We start from the raw sequence: 18469 nt of genomic DNA on the forward strand, positions 1-18469 counted from the left end.
AAGTAACATGATCAGTGCTGGGCAGTAAAGTAAAATGATCAGTGCTGCGCAGTAAAGTAAAATGATCAGTGCTGCGCAGTAAAGTAAAATGATCAGTGCTGGGCAGTAAAGTAAAATGATCAGTGCTGGGCAGTAAAGTAAAATGATCAGTGCTGGGCAGTAAAGTAAAATGATCAGTGCTGCACAGTAGCCTAAAGTAAAATGATCAGTGCTGGGCAGTAAAGTAAAATGATCAGTGCTGCGCAGTAAAGTAACATGATCAGTGCTGGGCAGTAAAGTAAAATGATCAGTGCTGGGCAGTAAAGTAAAATGATCAGTGCTGCGCAGTAGCCTAAAGTAAAATGATCAGTGCTGGGCAGTAAAGTAAAATGATCAGTGCTGCGCAGTAAAGTAACATGATCAGTGCTGGGCAGTAAAGTAAAATGATCAGTGCTGGGCAGTAAAGTAAAATGATCAGTGCTGCGCAGTAGCCTAAAGTAAAATGATCAGTGCTGGGCAGTAAAGTAAAATGATCAGTGCTGCGCAGTAAAGTAAAATGATCAGTGCTGCGCAGTAAAGTAAAATGATCAGTGCTGCGCAGTAAAGAAAAATGATCAGTGCTGGGCAGTAAAGTAAAATGATCAGTGCTGCGCAGTAAAGTAAAATGATCAGTGCTGCGCAGTAAAGTAAAATGATCAGTGCTGCGCAGTAAAGTAAAATGATCAGTGCTGGGCAGTAAAGTAAAATTATCAGTGCTGGGCAGTAAAGTAAAATGATCAGTGCTGGGCAGTAAAGTAAAATGATCAGTGCTGCGCAGTAAAGTAAAATGATCAATGCTAGGCAGTAAAGTAAAATGATCAGTGCTAGGCAGTAAAGTAAAATGATCAGTGCTAGGCAGTAAAGTAAAATGATCAGTGCTGCGCAGTAAAGTAAAATGATCAGTGCTGCGCAGTAAAGTAAAATGATCAGTGCTGGGCAGTAAAGTAAAATGATCAGTGCTAGGCAGTAAAGTAAAATGATCAGTGCTGGGCAGTAAAGTAAAATGATCAGTGCTGGGCAGTAAAGTAAAATGATCAGTGCTGGACAGTAAAGTAAAATGATCAGTGCTGGGCAGTAAAGTAAAATGATCAGTGCTGCGCAGTAAAGTAAAATGATCAGTGCTGGGCAGTAAAGTAAAATGATCAGTGCTGCGCAGTAGCCTAAAGTAACATGATCAGTGCTGGGCAGTAAAGTAAAATGATCAGTGCTGCGCAGTAAAGTAAAATGATCAGTGCTGCGCAGTAAAGTAAAATGATCAGTGCTGGGCAGTAAAGTAAAATGATCAGTGCTGGGCAGTAAAGTAAAATGATCAGTGCTGGGCAGTAAAGTAAAATGATCAGTGCTGCACAGTAGCCTAAAGTAAAATGATCAGTGCTGGGCAGTAAAGTAAAATGATCAGTGCTGCGCAGTAAAGTAACATGATCAGTGCTGGGCAGTAAAGTAAAATGATCAGTGCTGGGCAGTAAAGTAAAATGATCAGTGCTGCGCAGTAGCCTAAAGTAAAATGATCAGTGCTGGGCAGTAAAGTAAAATGATCAGTGCTGCGCAGTAAAGTAACATGATCAGTGCTGGGCAGTAAAGTAAAATGATCAGTGCTGGGCAGTAAAGTAAAATGATCAGTGCTGCGCAGTAGCCTAAAGTAAAATGATCAGTGCTGGGCAGTAAAGTAAAATGATCAGTGCTGCGCAGTAAAGTAAAATGATCAGTGCTGCGCAGTAAAGTAAAATGATCAGTGCTGCGCAGTAAAGAAAAATGATCAGTGCTGGGCAGTAAAGTAAAATGATCAGTGCTGCGCAGTAAAGTAAAATGATCAGTGCTGCGCAGTAAAGTAAAATGATCAGTGCTGCGCAGTAAAGTAAAATGATCAGTGCTGGGCAGTAAAGTAAAATTATCAGTGCTGGGCAGTAAAGTAAAATGATCAGTGCTGCGCAGTAAAGTAAAATGATGAGTGCTGGGCAGTAAAGTAAAATGATCAGTGCTGGGCAGTAAAGTAAAATGATGAGTGCTGGGCAGTAAAGTAAAATGATCAGTGCTGCGCAGTAAAGTAAAATGATCAGTGCTGGGCAGTAAAGTAAAATGATCAGTGCTAGGCAGTAAAGTAAAATGATCAGTGCTGCGCAGTAAAGTAAAATGATCAGTGCTGCGCAGTAAAGTAAAATGATCAGTGCTGGGCAGTAAAGTAAAATGATCAGTGCTGGGCAGTAAAGTAAAATGATCAGTGCTGCGCAGTAAAGTAAAATGACCAGTGCTGCGCAGTAAAGTAAAATGATCAGTGCTGCGCAGTAAAGTAAAATGATCAGTGCTGGGCAGTAAAGTAAAATGATCAGTGCTGGGCAGTAAAGTAAAATGATCAGTGCTGGGCAGTAAAGTAAAATGATCAGTGCTAGGCAGTAAAGTAAAATGATCAGTGCTGCGCAGTAAAGTAAAATGATCAGTGCTGGGCAGTAAAGTAAAACGTTGCTGTCATTTTAGTACTTTGCCCAGTAACATAGTTTCCCAGTAGTGATGTAAGGGATTACGATTTCCAAAACATTAATATTACAAGTTATTGCACTTATTTTCTCCAGCACTGGCACAGAGCTAAAGCAAAGTGTGGAGGTAGGTCTGGCTATGCGAGACTACTGCGCTTAGTCTTTTGTCCTAGCTAGGTACGTAGGCAAATGGATAAAACAAGTATACAGTTTGGCTGATTATTGTTTGAAAAAAGTGGATTCAAATCAGTTCCAAAAGCAGCTGGCTAAACGGGTTGTACGTCACATTTTCCGAAAGGGGGGGGGGGGGGGGTAGTGAAAGTAATATAGTAAATGTAAAGAGTAATGTAACTAATTACTTTTGATACCAAGTAATAAGTAAAGCCATTTTATTACTTTGTTAAGGTAGTAATACGTCATAACTAACTTATTACATTTAATAACTTGCCCAACACTGAAAATGATTGATATGTATATTGATCGATCTCCCCTCCCCCCCTACCCCCCCCCCCCCCATCTATTTCTCTGGGGAACGATGCTCTTTTCCAGCCTTGCTGTGCTTTACATGCATATAGTAGGAGGCCATATTCACACACTTGGAGACATGGAGCAGCTGCACTGGAGGAGCTGAGGGTGAGCTGCCTTGCTCAAAGACAGCTGGGCAGTAGCTGTTGAGGACAGTGATTCTCATTCACATTCCTTCTCCCAGCTGGACATTCAAGCCCTGCAGCCTTACAAGTTGCAACTTGCAAGCCCACTTCCCTCGCCTTTAAAGATGATCATGCGATACTTTACTGGTCTCCACGGGGAAATGACCGCACTCCTTCTGCCTGTCCCGCATGCTGCTGCGGGACAGAGGGCACGGCCATCTGCTTGTCTCACAGCATACGGGACAGAGCGCAGGGTCACTCCTGCCTGCCTGTCCCACAGCATACGGGACAGAGGGCAGGGTCACTCCTGCCTGTCCCACAGCATGCGGGACAGAGGGCAGGGTCACTCCTGCCTGTCTGTCCCACAGCATACAGGACAGAGGGCAGGGTCACTCCTGCCTGTCCCACAGCATACGGGACAGAGGGCAGGGTCACTCCTGCCTGTCCCACAGCATACAGGACAGAGGGCAGGGTCACTCCTGCCTGCCTGTCCCACAGCATACGGGACAGAGGGCAGGTCACTCCTGCCTGTCTGTCCCACAGCATACGGGACAGAGGGCAGGGTCACTCCTGCCTGTCCCACAGCATACGGGACAGAGGGCAGGGTCACTCCTGCCTGTCCCACAGCATACAGGACAGAGGGCAGGGTCACTCCTGCCTGTCCCACAGCATACGGGACAGAGGGCAGGGTCACTCCTGCCTGTCCCACAGCATACGGGACAGAGGGCAGGGTCACTCCTGCCTGTCTGTCCCACAGCATACGGGACAGAGGGCAGGGTCACTCCTGCCTGTCCCACAGCATACAGGACAGAGGGCAGGGTCACTCCTGCCTGCCTGTCCCACAGCATACAGGACAGAGCGCAGGGTCACTCCTGCCTGTCCCACAGCATACAGGACAGAGGGCAGGGTCACTCCTGCCTGTCCCACAGCATACAGGACAGAGGGCAGGGTCACTCCTGCCTGTCCCACAGCATACAGGACAGAGGGCAGGGTCACTCCTGCCTGCCTGTCCCACAGCATACAGGACAGAGCGCAGGGTCACTCCTGCCTGTCCCACAGCATACGGGACAGAGCTATTTAAAGGCATGCTGAGTAGGATTTTGCCGGTTGTGGCTTGTGAACACAACTGTCAAAGTTGACTCCTCCTCTGTAGCTCAACAACACCTAAAGCCACGCCTCCTGAACAGTAAACAAAAAACAAAAAACAGGTATAGTGAGGCACAACGCCAAGCAGACAAGACTCGTTCCAAAAGCAGAGTGAATCTGGGGTTGGCTTTCACCTGTAGGCGAGTGTTGAGGCCTCTTCTCTTTTGGACAGGTAGGTGCCGGTTAGCTTAGCTAGTTATTAGCTAGCTGCTAACAGCAGTAGCTGCTGCCATGTGCTGCCAAAGGGTCGACAGCCACAAACCTCCCGAAAAAAGTCAATCCAGGCAGAAAGCAGCAGCACACACTGTACTACAGTACCAATGGGCCACCAGCAGAGGTCGGACCCGGAGTCAGTTCTTTTGAATGGACCCGAGACCAGGTTCGGGTCGGGTCCTCGGGCATACCCGATGATCTCTAGCCACAAGTCATGACATGTCATTTGGATGAGTTATGCTATTTCATCATGCTCAGTATGACATGTTAAAGTGAATATCCTACAAGTATTTACCAGCACCTCCCAAAACTGGAGTGCTGCAGTATATTTTCATCTAAGATGTTTTTTTTACCTTTTTATTTTTATGCCCAATTTCTGCCTTGGAATCCACCCGACTGAGTTATTGAGCCCAATATAAAGACTGCTCACCGCCAGCTACTGATGATCTTTACAGTAACACTACCTGATCTTTACAGTAACACACAGCCAATACTGATATTTACAGTAACACACAGTGACTACCTGATCTTTACAGTAACACTACCTGATCTTTACAGTAACACTACCTGATCTTTACAGTAACACTACCTGATCTTTACAGTAACACTACCTGATCTTTACAGTAACACTACCTGATCTTTACCGTAGCACACAGTGACTACCTGATCTTTACAGTAACACTACCTGATCTTTACAGTAACACTACCTGATCTTTACAGTAACACACAGTGACTACCTGATCTTTACAGTAACACTACCTGATCTTTACAGTAACACTACCTGATCTTTACAGTAACACTACCTGATCTTTACAGTAACACTACCTGATCTTTACAGTAACACTACCTGATCTTTACAGTAACACACAAAGCCTGTTCCTCCAAACAGTGAATCTGTTGCAGCAACCGAATATATAAAGCATGCAGACATAGGGGAAGTGCTTTAGTGGATTGTTCACATTGTGACTGGTGATCTAAGAGACTGGTCCAACTGCTGCCGTCCTGAGATTTTCACTACACACAAGAGTTCACAGAGAATGGAGTGATAAGGTCAGAGGTCAGAGGAGAATGAACACACAGGTTCAGGCTAACAGAAAGGACACATGCTCAATAACAAACATTCCCCCCCCTCCTCCTCCTCCTCTCACGGCCGGCTGTAAGCTCCTTAAGTCGACGTGCGATTATGAGCACAAGGCGCTTCTGAAAAATGATCTCCCGCTTTGGGAGCGCGGCGAGGGGGAGGCGCCCGAGTCGTGCCGGAGCCTGAGGGTGAGAATAGAAGGAAGCAATGTGACCTTCACCCTTGAGGGAACTATTTTAAAGACCAACCATTTTCTTAGCTGGGGAGGGAGGAGGGAGGAGGGAGGAGGGAGGCGTAAATTGTGATCCTTGAGTCGCTTTTTCCCCCCTCTCCAAATGAACTTTTCACACGGTTTCTTTTGCGCTGGGTAAGAGAAAATGCATGAACGTGGGTCTCCTCACTGACCCGGTCATGTAATGACAGAAGACTGGAGATATTCAATGCTGCATGAAAAGAGAGAGAGCAGAGAGAGGGAGGGAGAGGGAGGGAGGGAGGGAGAGAAGAGAGAGAGGGAGCGGGAGGGAGAGAAGAGAGAGGGAGAGAGAGGGAGAGAGAGAGGTAGGGAGAGGGAGGGAGAGAGAGAAGAGAGGGAGAGAGAGAGAGAGAGAGAGAGAGAGAGCAGTGGGAGGAATCTGTGGCTCGAATGACGCAAATGTCAGCACTGTGACACGAACAGCTGAGGAGTCTTGAAGACGAAGGCCGGCCAGCAGACTGGGCTAAATAGGAGATGTAACCTCCACCCCCGACCTCTCTCTCTCTCTCTCTCTCTCTCTCTCTGTCTGTGTGTGTGTGTGTGTGTGTGTGTGTGTGTGTGTGTGTGTGTGTGTGTGTGTGTGTGTCTCTCTCTCTTCTCTCTCTCTCTCTCTCTCTCTCTCTCTCTCTCTGTATTTGATAAAGACATACAACAAGAGCCAATGTTGTTTAGAATGTAATACTAAAAATGAAGCCAAGGTGGTTAAAAAAAACAATCAGTGATTCTGCTTACAGGTCTGGACCAGTTGTACTGTGTCAGTGATGAGATAATCTAACATTGCTGTGAATAGAGAAGGACTTCAATACCCAGAAATGGCCTGACCTGACCTTTGACACCAGCATTTTGTGGGTGGGTCAGAGTTAGGATTCTGATCCGACTCACAAAATTTGCATACCATAGTAGACTATAGTATCGGCCTCGGCAGAGGTATGCACTCTCTGAGTGCACTTCAGGCTAATTATGAATTAATTTGAGTCTCACAATAACCTTGGTTGGTTCCAAATTTCAGGTTTCCCCTGACATATAAGAAATTCAGCATTTAGTTACTCTGCCAAGGAGGTTATGTACGCAGGGCCGTTCGCCATTTGTTTGTTTGTCTGTCAGCAGGATTACGGAAAAACGACTGGCCCAATTTTCATGAAACTTTGTGGAAGGGTGAAGGGTGTAGCATGAAGGGTGTAGCATGAAGGGTGTACTGTAGCATGAAGGGTGTAGCATGGGCCGAGGAAGAACCCATTAAAATTTGGAGCCGATCCGGATCCGATTCACGAACAAGCAATAATTTGGTTTGACGCAAGAACTTTAGATTAGTAGCCCCCAACATCTCTACCCTACCCTCTTCCCACCCCCCTCTTGTTCTTTCCTTGTCTCTATAATTTAGGTTTTATTTTTTACACTTGGTTGTCATTGCATCACAATTATTCAGGAGATTGTATACATGTATGACATCATGCAACCGTGCACCTATTTTGTATTGTCTGTCTTCTACGGGTTTTGTTTTTTCTTGTTCGTATTGCTTAAAAACGAATAAAAACAATTTGAAATAGACAACATATTGGCCTTGGCGGAGATCTCCGCTCTCTCAAATGAGATCTCCCTCATTGAAGCCAAATCCACGACAAAGTCATAACTCCTTTAGAGATGATCGTCTCTACTCCAGGTAATGACCTCTTCAAATCAAAGAGATGAATGATGAACTCCAGGTAATGACCTCTTCGAATCAAAGAGTTGTGGTGCGTGAGTTTTAAAGAAAGTCATGTTTAGTCCGAGTTGTGCAATGTGTCGTACCTGCTAATGATCAGACTGTGGACTCCGTACTTGCTCTCGATCTTGTACTTTCCTGGTGCGCTCAGTGGGTCCACAGGCACGCCGCCCTTATACCTGCAAACAATTCACTCAATCAGCAATACTAGCAAATCAATGCTAACGAGCCATTTAAGGGGAAAACCGAGGTCTCGAAATACCAAGATAGACCTTCAAATATGGTCAAATATGGCACGAATGAAATATATGAATACCATAATGACCATAACCTGTGTCAAGCCGGTGGTTAAAAACAAATCTGCTGAATGTTATTTCCCAGGTTTTGCTAATAAAATGTAATGGCAATGTTAGAAATCTGACAATTCAATAATATACCGGGAAGGTCTGGAATAATTATTAGGTTTTTGTTTTTTGAGCAGTGAAACAAATCTACAGCCCTTATCAGTTAAAAGCTGAAGGAGAAGGAGAGCCAGCACACAGAATGTCCTTTCTTTGGTTTATTCCACTTCACCAAACAGACAGGAACATTTCAGCCTAACGGCCTCCTTCAGCGTGTCGGGGGGTGTTTAGGCTTTTGTATCCAATCGCTTCATGGCGAACAAATAGAGTATGTCGATTCCTATAAATACTTGGGCATTTGGCTGGACACTAAACTCTCTTTCCATATACATATTGATCATCTCACAAAAAAGCTACAGAGAAAATTTGGTTTTCTATATAGGAATAAGTCTTGCTTTTCGTGTCATATGATAAAATCACTTGTTCATTCATTAATAATGTCTGTTTTTGATTATGGAGATGTACTGTACATGCATGCCTCATCCACCACCTTGAAGCCGTTGGATGCAGTGTATCACAGCGCCCTGCGCTTCATAACAGGTGATGGCTTCTGTACACACCCCTGTATACTGTACGAAAAAGTGGGCTGGCCCTCCCTGTCGGCTCGAAGAGAGCAACACTGCCTTTTATTTATTTACAAAGCACTAATTGGAAAGCTTTCCCTTTATCTGTCTTCACTCCTTACTCAGAACAACACAAGTCATCATACCCGCTCACAGTCTCATATCAGACTGCTCATTCCACGTGCGAGGACTGAACTCGGAAAGACGGCCTTTTCTTTCTTTGCCCCTAACAAATGGAACAGACTCCAGGATATTTTAAAACTGGAACTCTTCATCCCCCTAGTGTCCTTCAAAGCGCACATCGAGAGCACCACGCGCGAGGAGTGCGCATGTTTTTGTTTTTCCTGTATGTGTTGTGTTGTACCAGGGCGCCCTTGTAAATGAGAGCCCGCTCTCAAGAGCCCTCCCTGTATAAATAAAGGTCAAATAAAAAAAAATAAAAAATGTTTTTCTCTTTATTGCGACGTCTTACAAAAGAAACTCGTGCTCAAACTGAATGCTGAACTGACCATTTGACGATGGGCCTGGGGTGGCCCTGCACGGTGCAGAAGAGCTTGACCGGCGTCTTCTCCCACACGGTGTGGGGCCTCAGGGCCACCAGGAAGTCCGGCATCTTGTGGACTTCCTCATACAAATCCACCTTCTTGGTCCTCATCTCTTGAACCTGCAGAGAGCCAGATCACTCAGTTTCAGTGTGGGCATGCATGCAGAGTGACCGTCTCTATTCTCTAGTCCTTTTGCCAAGCGTCAGTGTGAAACTTTATTATTATGTTTCGGTGCAAAATGTCTCATGTCAATTGGAAAGAAAAAAAGAATTCAAAATACTTCCCAAAAACTTTGTTTTGGTCGACATTTAAGTGCCAGGCGGGTGGGCTTTCGGTATAAGTTATTCACAGAACAGCATTTTGGCTTTCTTTCTTTGGATAAATTTGGCCTGATCCGAATGTGACAAACTCCGCCCATCTGGCCCTTTACACAGAGCAAAACGAAAATGGCAAAAAAAAACAGTATTTGTAAATACTATTTGAGGTCTGTTGAACAGTGGCTGCTTCAACAGTAATGATGCATAATGTGTACAGTATATTGTCCATACACTGTACTTTGAGTCAAAACATGCGACTAAAGTATTCTATATGACTTAATGACTTTGGGTCCCAGGGTCGTACTGAATTTACTCATTTGGGTTTAAACGAACGCAAACCGTTTAGACCACAGCGCCACCCGCCACCCACCCCCAACAACACCACCCATATCCCCCCTAACCACTATTCCTACACACCCCTCAAATCCCGACCTCTCTACCACCTTCCTATCCCTAGCTACAGCCCTTTAACGACAAAATAGATGAATGATGAGCTAGCGTATATTTCCAAGAATAAAACTTGACTCAGTGGCAGGGGACATTTCCAGACCAATCATTTCTATAAAAGAAGACAGTGACAGACCAACCTGGCCAGAGGGATCAGAGAGGTGAGGCCAGTTAGTGATGCAGTGTGAAGCATGATGTCATGCTGCACTCAGGTTGGGAAATGAACCCTGTGACACTTTGGCAGGAGGCCAACCATCCTTTGGAGAGTCCAAATGTATTTCTCGGATCAACTCGAGCATGTGGCTGATGAATACTACAGTAAACATGAAATCTGAGTTTCAGTTTAGCTGCCTCGACGGACAATTCCCCCTCAGCCAATCAGCGTCGCCAAATCCACTCGGAAAAGAAACGGCGAAAACAGTCTCTTCCGCTGAGAAACTCCGGCGCTGGCGCATACTCTTCTTCTTGTTTGTTTAAGTGTCGTTATCGAGTCTATTTCGGCAATAACCGCACTTATCAACTAAGACACAGCCCGTGACTGTGATTGTATCACAGTCTCGGATCGGCCCGGTTACTATACAATGTTACTTTTCAGGAAATCGATGTGGGCGGCTAGAAGTCGAGACCGATCCGTGGAGCGAAACAGGATGTGAGGTCACGTGATCAGGATGTGAGGTCGGGGCGGCTTTAGCTCAGGAGGTAGAGCGGGTCGGCCAATGACGCAAGGGTTGGCGGCTCGATCCCCGCTCCCTCCCAGCTGCTGTCGTTGTGTCCTTGGGCAAGACACTTAACCCTCCTTGCCTCGTATGATTGGTATGAATGTAGACATGAATGATGGTGGTTCGGAGGGGCCGTTGAGCGCCGATGTGTGGCTGCCACGCTTTCGAACCACCGGTACGAATGGTGTGAACGAATAATGATTCTGTGAAGCGCTTTGAGCACTTGGAAAGGCGCTATATAAATCCAATCATTATTATTATTATATTATTATAGGTCACGTGATCAGGATGGTTAGTAAGAAAGTGCAGGTGAGGTAAAGTGACACAGAGGGATAAAAGCATCCAACTTTCAAGAGAAAAAACCACGACAGTAACTACAGACGATGCACCGAGACCACAGCACACAGCAGCGTTCGAGGCCTACCTCTCTGGTGAGGGCAATATTGTCCACCTGGGTCTTGGTGGCCATCCTCATCCTGTGCAGCTCTTCCTGGATCGCTGCCAGTCCCTTCCCCACCTGCGTGGACACTCTCTGGTACTCCTCCGTCTCGTCCGCACCCCTGCCCACACACAGACCCCAATTCAGCTGACAGGTACATGCAGGAGCGACAGGACCCACTCTGCTGTCACCAGGTGTCCACCAGATGTTTGATTTGATGGAAACAAGAATTCTGCCAATGAATATCTCATATAATTTAACTCTCAAACTATCATGTGTAGCAAACACGTTTTTAAGGATTTTTTTTTTTTGCCCTTTATGGGCCCTAAAATATTCGATTTTGAGCTTTTCTACCTGCGCCAGTGTGTGAGTACGAATCTAACTAATCATTAGCCATTTTTAACACTCAAATATTAACCTCAATCAAAGGAAATACGTTGTTATATTGTGGCTATTATATGGAAAATGACTTGTTATGCTGATGTTATTAACAGTTTATAAAGAAATAATAAGCATTCATTTAGACTTTTCTTCTCCAAACTCAGCTGTCAAATGATATTCATACATGGTTACTGTATAATAACACATTTACGCTGGAAATGTTCTGTCTCGCCATCTTGCCTCAGTTCAGATGGTAGTCACAGACTGCGGCTTCAGTATTAGCTTACTGCTAACATAGCATGCCACATGTTTGCAGGCAACCAATGGGAGCTCACCTCTGCCGGAACGCCGGTATGGTATACGCTGGTTCCGCCATCGCCTCCGTGGCCTGGGCCTGCACCTGGCTCACCGACTTAGAGCTTGACTTCCTGCCGGGGGGGAATTAAAGCCAAACGTTACGAAGGAGACATTAAAGGGACATTCAGCCAAAATGGACTTTCAGGTTCTGGTTCTGCAAAAGTCGTCACTTAACTAAAATGTTCTGAGATTCTTCTGAGAGCTGGTAATGATTTCAGATTCAAATTACACTGCATAGACATCTGTCTTTTGTTTGCTTGTTTGTTTGTCATACCTATAAATGTGTGATTTTGTGTCATTTAGGGTGCCACAATCTACTTGACAATGGTGCTTTTGTGGATTTTTTTTTGTAGCTGCACATCTATAGGTCTATATTGGTGACAGGAGTTTTAGATGTCACCTATGCGATGGACATCGGTTATGCTCATCTTTGGTAGCTCCTGGAGGCATCTTGTATAAAACAGCGCCATATTCAAAGGGGATAATCAAATTAAAACAGTAAAAACACATGTGATCTTAGTGATTGTACATGTTACAGTATATCGCCGCCGTCAATTCAATGTTTACAGCGAGCCCAGCTAGGCAGCGGAAGCTGAGAGTATCGTATTCCGGTTTGGTCACGTGACCTTAAGCATAAGGCCTATTTCTGTTGTTTGAGCCAATCTTTTCTTCCATGAACTGTAATATAGATGCAGCTAGATAAATCTCCATAATACTGTATTTACTTTCAAATATCTCAGGTCATCCAATTTGATGAGGGATTTGTATCTTCCTTTGTATGAAAAGCTGGTAACTCAGCACTCATAAGACAGTTACTTTTGCAGAATAGCAACATAAAAGGTGATTTTGGAGAAAAAAAAGTCCTATTTAGGGCAACTTGTTGCCACCCATTCACTGCACACCTGGGTGTGTGGAGCCTAATCCTTATTGAAATGTTTCATGTTGGTTAGTCTCAAACACAGAATCTGGAGAACTGTCTGAGGATTGTGACCGATGAAGATCAGGGACAGGGAGTGCGCCTTTCAATCACTCAAGAACTCCTTTCAATTAAAAAATAGACTACATGAAGTTGGTTAATCAGATTGACAAGAATATGAAATCTGTTTAAAACTCCTCACAATCAGCAAATATTCCAGAGACAGGCATGTTGTTTCACGAGAAAATTGCTAAAAGTGTCCACAGTTGAGAGCTCTGGGCTCAGATGTCGGTCCACAGTTGAGAGCTCTGGGCTCAGATGTAGGTCCAGGTTCAGGGAAGTGGCATGCACCCTGTGACATGATGAGACAGGGGTGACATGACAACATGGCAGCCTGCTGTGACCCGGCCAGCAGAGCCGGACTTCAGGCTCTTTAGATTCTGCTCTGATCCAAACACGGACACATCTAAACTCTAGCACGGCCTCGACTTAGCTACCAAGAGCAGCACAAAGCACAACTAAGCTACTGTGTGGCAGCTGGACTAAGGTTGCAGTGCCTTTTTTTGTAATGTAATTAGTAAATGTATAGTGGGCTGATATGACCTGTGATGCTAGAACAAGCCAAAATCCATAGGGAGAAGCTGCAGACCACCACTAGCACTAGCTGCACCTCTTGTCTAAAGCTCCTGGACTGTTGGACCCACAGTGGCGTGATTTCGAATCGCACATAGGTTACGCAAAAACCACGCCCTGTGCCCGCCTACGCAGCAGTCAAGCGCCGGGATTGGCCAGGAGCTCATGCTCATGTTGGGCGCTCTGTTACAGGGACACCATTCCTGTGAGAAGCAACGACACCAAGCGAGGCTGCAGCGAGGATATTGAAAGACAAAATCCTACATCGCACCAAAGCATACAATGTATTTTAATGTTATTTGACTTTCTGACCACCCGCCTCAGTGCTCAATATGAGGCCAGAATAACAGATGCTGCTGGCCATTGGGAAGGCTAACCCTTTACTTTTGGTTTTATTTATTGTGTATGATTCAACTTTTTATCTATGATTTTATATTATTGCATGTTTTTGTAGATTGTTGGGACTTCACTGGCCTGGAACAAATGGCTGGACTGGGGGGGGGGGGGAGCTAGGCCTATGTGCTGTAGCCTATTGTATTTTTAATTTGATATTTTTTATAGTTTTCATTTGCAGGTTAAACTGTCAGCTGAGCTCTGTTATTGAAGCTTTGGCTAAAGGCCTGAATTTTACAATGATGTTTTGAAATAAATGTTTAAAAATCGATTGTGTGTTAAAAGCTTGTGTTACGTTTTCATTGGCGTTAATACACTAATAATTAATTTCAATGTCCCCTATCAAGAGCAATTCAGTTGGTCCATGAAATCGCTGGGCTGCGTGCCCAGCGATTTGTGGTGTGGGAAATTCCAGCTGTCAAAAGAAGACAAAAGACTTGCTCCTGGCCAATCCCGGCGCTTGACTGCTGCGTAGGCGGGCACAGTCAGGGCGTGGTTTTTAGCGTAACCTATGTGCGATCCGAAATCACGCCCCACAGTGGGAGGGGGCTGCAGTGGCTGGGGTTGGGGGTAACTGAGTGGTGGCCATTTTAAAGTTGCACTAGGCATCTTTGCATATTGGCAACTCGACAGCGAGAGGTGACATTGATTACTGTTCGAGTTGGATACATGTGAAAGTCAATACCAGTAACAATGAAACATGGTAAGATCACTTCATGTCATGTGGAAGTTTGAGCTGCTGATGTTCAGCATCATGATGTAATCCATCATGATTACATGCAGGAATGTGCAGACTCTCATATCAGGAATCCACGGATATCTAAGCTAATTTCACCCCATCAGTCTCTCAATGTAGAGGGCACGTTCTTCTTCAGCGTTGTAGCCCCGGGTTCTCTGGATGTCTCGAACACAAGAACACTGATCTCCGTGTCATTTTCCTTGACCTTGCCAACGCCTTCAGATCTGTCCCTCACAGTTTCCTCTTGGCATACTTTGATTTCTTCAGCATACCAGAGGCCGTCACAAACCTTGTACAGGCCTATTTCCAAGACGCTCGGTTTCACCACGCCAGACTTGACCACCGCATGGAGATGGAGGCATAACGGCACGGTGTACCATCTCCCCATTTGCTTTCACCGTGGCGATGGAAGTCTTCATAAGGGCCTCCAAGTGGTTAGTGAGTCTGGAGGCTATCTGCCACCCATCAGAGCCTACGTGAATGGCAGGACAAGCATGGCCACAGCAGCACCTTGCACCAGGCACCTTCTAGGGAAGCTTCAAGATAACATCACCGGGGCCAGAATGAAATTCAAGCCGTCCAAATCAAGAAGCTTCTCTATAATCAAAGGCAAACTGACAAAGGCAGCAAAGGTTCTGCATCAATTAAAAACTCATCCCAACGTTGTCAGAGAAGCTAATCAAAAGGCTTGGAAGATGGTGAAAACTGAAGGACACTGATCAGCCCCATGAGCTGAGGCAAGACATCGTTAAGGGTCTGGAGAACATCAAACGATCTATGCTGCCCGGCAAATCTGGTGCCTGCAGTGTGGGCTACTACCTCACCTTATGTGGCCACTAACCATGTGTACAACATCACCCTGACAAGAGAAGATGGAAAGGACGGTCAGCTCTTATGTGAGAAAATGGCTAGGTGTTCCTCGATGCCTGAGCGGCATATAGGCCATGTGCTACTCAAGCACCTCTCTCTCTAGCATCACAGAGGAGTTCAGATGTGCTAAAGTGAGACTATGACCCTGGCAGAATCAAGGGACACTGTGATCCAAGCTGCTGCCCCAACCCTGAAGAACCCTGAAGAACCCTGAAGAAGTGGACAGCTAAGAACACGGCACAGCAGACAAAAATGTGCTCTCCACCACAACATCGTGGGCCAAGTCCAAAATGGAAGCAGTGACTTATGGGCTGTGTCTTTTCATCAGCTCCTGCATCTATTTTCAGTTGTTTCCAATGACGAGAGAGCGTATGCGGGCGCACACGGACGTCTAGAGAAAGTGCGCTGCGCCCAGCGTCTATTTTCACAGCGCTCCGGCGTTTTTGTGCGCCCGACTCCCAGCGCTTCCAGCTGAAAATATTTTAACTTTTCAGAAAGACGCTGGTGTCGGGTGCTCCTTTTCTGGCAACTAATCATATGGACAAACTATCGCAACAGAGACAGAAAGGCTCAATTGTGGGAGCAGATTGGCTAGACACTTAATATTTCTGGTGAGCGTTGAGCTAAATCACTGTATGTGTGTTGTTAGCTAATGTTAGCTGTCAGCTATCAAGCTGCTACCGCACTGAACTAACGTAGTGCTTCCTTGTTATATTGTGCGCTGAGATCAGCGCTTCCCAGCGTACTTCCAGCGTTTAACGGTCGGAAAAAGACGCTGGATGGACACGGGCCCTCAGGGCTCTGCGGAAAACAACCTCGCTGGAACAAGCAATCTCACTGGAGCGCTGGAAGTTGGTTGTGGACCAAGTCCGCCGACAGGACAACTTCTATTAGTGGGGGTGGGACGCTCTCTCCTTCCACTTTGTGATTGAGGCTGATGAGACAGGTGGAATTCTACATACAATTTTTGCAATGTGCAACTTTAAGTTAGAAATCAATTGGAAGGTGTGTGTCCTGGTGGCTTTTTAGAAGGTGTGCGTCCTGAGGGCTTGACCCTCGGTTCACACCACACGCGTGCGGCGTGGCGTGCGGCGTGGCGTGCGGCTGGCGTGAACGGTCTCGCCCGTTAACGAGGACGCCAAAATGAAACCTAGCTAGCTTCAGCATGGGATTGGCGTATGGTGTGAACGAGGGCTTAGAAGATGTGCTCACCTGGTGGCTCACCTGGTGGCACGCAGGTCCTCCCCTCTCTCTCTCTCTCTCTCTCCCCACCTTTCTATCTTTCTTTTCTCCCCACCTGCCTACTGTCCTATCTAAATAAAATACAGGTGAAATGCCAGCAACCAACCCCCGCCCCCCCTCCCCCACACAAAAAAATCAATCAATCAATTAGAAGCAGGCAGACAACAAAGGGGAAAATTAGGTAAAAACCATTCATTTTAAGCTCTCCATCGACTGCATCACCTCAACCCCGTCAGCAGAGGCTCAATGTGGACCTGAGGCTCTACGGGCACTATCCAGCAGCAGCAGCAGCAGCACCAGCAGCAGCAGCAGCAGCAGCGCTCTGAAGGCGACAGCAGCAGCGTACCTGACTGTCTGCTTGACTACACGCTTAGTGTGAATGGAACGATAATCAGTGCTGATCTGGCTCAGATGCTTCTTCTTTACGACATTGGTAGCCATGTCAGGAACACGTCAAGGAGACCTGGCCAGCAGCCACCAGGGGGAGCAAGAGACCACCTTTACTGTTACGGCACAAATGGATCATACTAAACTAGACGAGAAGAAGAGATCAGGGCAAGGCAGCAGAAATCAAACACACACACAAAGGTACAGATAATACAACATAAAACTACACCATGTCAAAATGCAAATTGAAATCAAGTGCCATCAGAAATGTTGATTGGGGGGGGGGTAAAGGAACGAACATTCACACCTCCATATTGAATGTGTTTCTAAGCGATTTAATACTTTTTTACATTCACCAAGAGTCATAACATTTAACAACTGTAAATTTTGACTGTTGTTTCATAGCAATCGTCCCTCAGTGCTATTAATGATTATTCCTCCTCATAATCATTAACATTAACATTTTGGGTGGCCATATTCATATTAGCCTACACCTTTTCGTGTTGCACAAGAGATTTATTCACACGAATCTCAAATAATAATCAGAATATTTCAAACATATTCATGAATATTAGTGACAAGTCCAAGTCCAGCAGTGAAGAGCTTATCAGAGCAGCTCAGCACTTGGGCATGTTTCACCTTACAAGCCGACAGCTCTGCTATGAATAGCTTAGAGAAGCCGGCCTGCTCCTGGATCGGAGAAATGAAGTTAAACCAAGAGGGGCAGTAGCCTCATACAATTGAATGAACAGGTCTCAAAATCAATCATTGCCCCCACTGGCCGATTGACCATATTCGACTGAAATCTTGCAGTTTGAATTAGACGAGACGGATCTCAGATCCTCTCTGCCCGCAGGCTCACTCTGTGTAATCTATGATTTCCACACATTTTTCAGCATTTCCACCCGACTCTCTAAATGACAGAGACACATCGGGGAAAAAGGGTCAGCGACCTCTTAATTCGCTGGAATGTGAAAACTAGCGCACAGGGAAAGTCCGTCAGCCTTCAGCTTAATCCACACACTCCCCCCTTTCCCCACAGAAAGACAAATGACCATCTCTGACTGCGCCCAGCTACCTCGCAGTCTGCAGCAATTACCCTCAATTATAACAGGAAATAGCTCCCCATGCTCCTGTCTATCCCAACCCAATTAAAGAAAAACGTGTTTCTCCCCCCCCCCCCTGAAAATATAGAGAAAAGTCACTTACCCCTAGAGATTAACAGAGCGCAAAGCGGAGGCAGACCTGGCTGATGCCGCTTGGGAAGCACTTGCTGATGGCAACAAAAATATTCCCCTCTCCCTGAAGGAATGCCGGTCCCCCTCCACCCCATGTATGGACGCACTTAAGACTATATATAGGCCAGCATTTAGCCCCATTTTCTACACTCATTCCGCATTTTGGGCACCTGGAGGAGGAGAGTGCACATCCGCATGCGGCGACATAATTAATTTGATCGTTCTGCGGAATGCTTCACCCACTGAATTCATTATGTTTATTATCTTTCTTTATTTTTTTTTATTTTTTTACGCGTTTGTAAAATGCATTTAGACTCACGGAGCTCAAGATTTTTTAGCTGTTTTACC

At 45.7% G+C, this 18469-nt stretch overlaps 1 protein-coding gene across 1 annotated transcript in view; it reads right to left on the reverse strand.

The window, feature by feature from the left end:
* myom2a (myomesin 2a) overlaps positions 1-18133 on the reverse strand; it is a 98484-nt gene extending 80351 nt beyond the window's left edge. Inside the window, exons 1-5 of the mRNA XM_083635999.1 lie at positions 18093-18133; positions 11682-11774; positions 10951-11086; positions 9008-9162; positions 7621-7713 (exon numbers count right to left, since the gene is read on the reverse strand). Of these exons, the coding sequence (XP_083492125.1) occupies positions 7621-7713; positions 9008-9162; positions 10951-11086; positions 11682-11722 (425 nt within the window). The 5' untranslated portion in view covers positions 11723-11774; positions 18093-18133. The remainder of the gene's footprint in view (positions 1-7620; positions 7714-9007; positions 9163-10950; positions 11087-11681; positions 11775-18092) is intronic.
* Positions 18134-18469: the final 336 nt, after the last annotated feature.

Source organism: Poromitra crassiceps (assembly GCF_964638095.1).
Source record: "Poromitra crassiceps genome assembly, chromosome: 4".
NCBI lineage: Eukaryota > Metazoa > Chordata > Actinopteri > Beryciformes > Melamphaidae > Poromitra > Poromitra crassiceps.